At 37.2% G+C, this 4,412-nt stretch overlaps 1 protein-coding gene across 1 annotated transcript; it reads left to right on the forward strand.

Moving 5' to 3' along the window:
• The first annotated feature begins 2,290 nt into the window (after positions 1–2,290).
• Positions 2,291–3,878, forward strand: LOC117781000 (transcription initiation factor TFIID subunit 4). Its single transcript, XM_034617704.1, has 2 exons — positions 2,291–2,768; positions 3,397–3,878. Exons 1-2 carry the CDS (start codon positions 2,320–2,322, stop codon positions 3,749–3,751), a joined length of 804 nt encoding a protein of 267 aa, XP_034473595.1. The 5' UTR covers positions 2,291–2,319; the 3' UTR covers positions 3,752–3,878.
• Positions 3,879–4,412: the final 534 nt, after the last annotated feature.

Below are 4,412 nucleotides of genomic sequence, written 5' to 3' on the forward strand. Positions count from 1 at the left end.
TAAGTAACCCGCAGCTACCCCTATGAAAGCGGGCGCAAGCCACAAATTTACAAAGTAAAAAAATTGTAGAGAAACATAAAAAAGAAACACATAATTAGGTCAACGCCTTGTATGTGCAACTGTGCAACAGCAACTGCAACAACAACAACATCAACTAGCATAAGAACAACAACAGTGTCGGCACGCGTAATGAACCTGTTCGGGAGCACAGGCCAAACTGGCGACACTCCGACAATCCGACGGTCGGCGGCAGTCGAAAGGGACAAAGCCGACGCCTTGACCGGAATTTCTAATATGTTTCTAGCTAGGGGTAACAACATCATGTCAAAACACAAGCAGGTAATGCCAAAGGGCCTTAACATGCAGCCCAAGCACCCTCATTGTGTCTGGACCTAGACTGGACGGCAGTGCTGGTACTTTAGCTATCAAATAGCTAGCTAAAGTTTGAATCAGGGGATAGCACCGTAACCGTAGCACCGTTGAACTCTTAATTCATTCTGTATTCAAATTTAATTCAATTGAAAAATTTAAATATATTAGACCAAGACTCGATTTTGATGGTAAGGGTCCCCCCTTTAAAATTTCGAAAATTCAAAATTTTTAATCTCAAGTTTTCACTTTTAATCAACGCCTTACATCGTAATTAGTATAAAAGAATACTTTCAAATTGATTGTGAGACCTTTCATTTTTTTGTAAAAAAATTATGTTAAAATTAAAAAAAATTTTGACTTGTAAAGTTGCTAGGTCAGGGGCTTGACCAACTTCAAACTTTCATAGCTTGAACAAAACTAAACCGATTTTCAAGCAGAATGTCATTTTGACCATGGTTTGGCCTCTAAATTAATTCTGCATTCAAATTTTAAAATTATTATAAACCGACACCTTAACATTTTAAAATGTTTTAAATTTATTTGTTTATCTTTGTGTTCCGGGATTGAAACCGAAAGAATAAAACTAAAATTTTTTTTTGTAAATTTATAGAAAACTATTATTTAATTTTTTTTTTTTTTTTTTAGCTATTTCTAGCCACTTTCTGTCAATTGGGCCTTTTTGCCCTTAAAATTCAGGCAACACTGCTGGACTCTGCCCCGTCCTTTTGGGCAACATTTGAGAGTCAGCGGTGCGCGGAAATGTGCGGGACAGTGCGACAAAAAGGGGCGACAGACGACAACAACAACAACAACGACTACATCGACGGGCGACTGTCGCGCGCCGTTGTTTAATATCCGCTTGGAACTTTTGTCCTGGTTCTAGCATTCCATCATGCTCACAATTTGAATAATTAGTCGCTCGTGCCAGCAGCACCAGCAAACCAGCAAACACCACTGACTTAATTCACCACCTTCTTTCGGCCGCATTCCTGTGCACTTTGCATAACGTGTCCTACGTCCTGTTGCAGATGTGTTTTTTGTGTAGGCAGGTTGACTGCATCCACTGTGCACTGGAGAGGAACAAGTGCTGTTTGGGCCAAGTCAAGTCAATTCAAGCCAAGCCAAGTCAAGTCAAGTCAAGTCAGACCAAGTGGGCTGTTGCGGTCAGTGAATCGTGCACTCGACCGGTAAGGATCCTGCTGGCATCTGTTACCTTCTATTCTATTCTGTTATGCACTTGATGTATTCTCACATTTGACGGAAGGTGCAGGCGCGTGCCTTTGCTTATGGCTTTTAACACTCGCCAGCTGCTCAAAAGTTGACTTTGTTATCCATATGTCAGATATGCGTAGAGTACAAAGTACATATTTTATTTCTCCCAATGCATGTAAAAGAACGAAGACCCTATAATGCATGCATTCTTGACCTAGATCAAGCACCTGAATCTTACAGATTATTCACTAATATAAATATTTGATCCTAAAACTTGTTGTTTAAGACATAACCTTTTGTGTTAAGAAATATTTCTTAAAATAGTAAAATTATTTGAACCTTTAGACTATTTATTTTTTAATATTTCTCTTAATATAATAAAATTAATACAACAAATTAATTATTTCCCAAATTATCTCAACCAAATTGATAATGTTCTTTATTTACTATTGTCATTTACTTTTTTTATTTTTAGATATATTCGTATAAAGTAAAATAAAAATATTTTGAGTAAAAATAAGCAAATCTACCTTAAAATTGTATTTATATCTGCATTCTATTAAGAAGTTGATTCTTTCAACAATTTTTAATATTTAAAAGCAGTCGGTCAAAGAAACTGCGAGCCAACGAATATTAAGAAAATAACTTTCATTTTGAAAATATCATAAGATAGTATCATTTCTAACATTTCTTTTTTTTTTCAGCCATACTTCATCAAAAAACTTCTTTCGTAAGATGTCCCACCAAACAATTGAGGTTCCAATGCAACCCTATGCCGGAAAACTTCTCATTATTGATCAGCTCGTGATTCCCGACAGCAGCGATGAGCCAGTGGCTGGAAAAAAGGAAAATTCCGAGAGCAAATTCTCAGAAATGCCACGTCCCTCGTTCTTTGAGCCCAAGGTGATTGAGAAGACACTGCTTAAATATTGCACATTGGAGAATATGCCGAAGCAGTTTAAGGACGAGCTTGTGGACGGACTGCTGGCTGCTGTGGAGACCTACATGAAGCACCTGATAAGAAGTGCCATCGAACTCTGCGAACATCGATCGGGCAACAATCTGTACAACGATCCACGCTGTGTGGTTCAACACAATATGCGAACCACCATGATGTTTCTCAACGATCGTGAAGTGTCCGATTTTGGCTGTTCTGATGATGATACCAATTACGGACATCGCAGGTAATTAAAGCAATAACTCCAATGTTACAATCATTAATAGAAGATTAAAATGGAATATTCAATATTAACTGAATTAACAATTCAATTAAAAACAACTGTAGACCAATTAATGAATATTTCTGCAATTTTTGAAAGAAATTGTGTTACTCCCGATTGTGATATGTGCTAACCTTTTTCAAAATTTGAGATTTTCTTTAATCTGTATACATTTTAAATTATTTTAATTATGCTTTCATTTTGCTAACTGAGATTTAGACATTCAGAAAATTGGCCTTAGTCATCTTAATCTTCATCTCTTACGTTTATTCTCTGTTTTAACATAATCAGGCATATTTATATCTCGGTTTCCTCTCAGTTTCAATAGATAGAAAAAAACTTAACTTAAATATAAATTTTTCCAATTTTTTTCTTCGTTTGTTATTTTAAAATTCTTTTTATACATTAAATTTATAATTTAAAGTTATAAATATTCTATATTGACTTATATAACAGATGCAAAATAACAAATTTTATATATTAAATTTTGAAGTTTGACACTTTTGGTCTACCGTTCTTAGTTGAAGTTGAATAAATAAATTTAAAAATAGAATAATATATAGTAAATGAATATTGCGATCATCAATTTCAGACGCTGGATGAAACTGCAACGCAATCGTAACAGCACTTCAGTGGAAAGTGAAATACGTTTGGAGTCGACCAATAATACAGCTCTCTTGGCTCTGGGAGCACGCAAGCCAACTGGACTGGGAGTCTTGGGTGGACTCTTCAGTAATTCAACAGGAATGGGAGCAGGAGCTGGAGCTGGACTTGGAACTGGATTGAGAGCGGGATTGGGAGCGGGAGTTGCAGCTGCACCACAACGTTCATTTTCTGTGCGGATTAAGCATGTGAATGTCAAGGATATAATACAATTTATGGAGGAGGAGAAGCGCTATGCGCAGTCCAAGTTGCTCTACGATGCCTATTTGATATACAAGTTGTAGAAAGGAAGATAGAGAATAAAGAGAGGGAGAGGAAGAGGTAGACGTGTCTTAAAACACGCGTGTTACGATTTCAATTGTCGGCAGTTCAATGAACTTCCTTTCAAATAAATCCCAACAAAAGCCCAAGGAAACAGGTGGTGTGTCCTTTGTTCAATTTCATTCCATTCCTGCTGCTGCTGCACTTGGCACTTGAATGGAGCACACATGAAAATTCATGTATTCCACACATGCACTTTGAACTTTTGTGCACTGATTGCAGACAAAACGAAGGCGACGTACTTAAAGGAATATCCGGTAAACAGAAAAATAATACGGAACGACAGACAGACGGACAGACAGTCAGATAGACAGGAAGCATATGCGCCAACTGTCGGCGTTTTTTTGTTTTGGTTTTTTTTTTTTTGGAAGGAAACGTGATCTTATCGTGCCGCTCATTATGTTAATTGCTGGCAATAAAATCAAAGCGCAATTGAACTTCAATTGAAGCCGTTAAACACCAAAAACCCAAATACACTATTTATTAGGGCCCTCACGTAGTTAACTGGACGGTCGGTCGTCGATCGTGCGTGTGGATGGATTGTGGAGTGTGGATCGTGTCTCAGTTTGAGCCCGCGACAAACAGTTGCAGTAGCATTAAATTTCATGTAATTGTTAGTCTTAC

The sequence above is a fragment of the Drosophila innubila genome (genome assembly GCF_004354385.1).
Source record: "Drosophila innubila isolate TH190305 chromosome 2L unlocalized genomic scaffold, UK_Dinn_1.0 4_B_2L, whole genome shotgun sequence".
In the NCBI taxonomy this organism is placed as follows: domain Eukaryota; kingdom Metazoa; phylum Arthropoda; class Insecta; order Diptera; family Drosophilidae; genus Drosophila; species Drosophila innubila.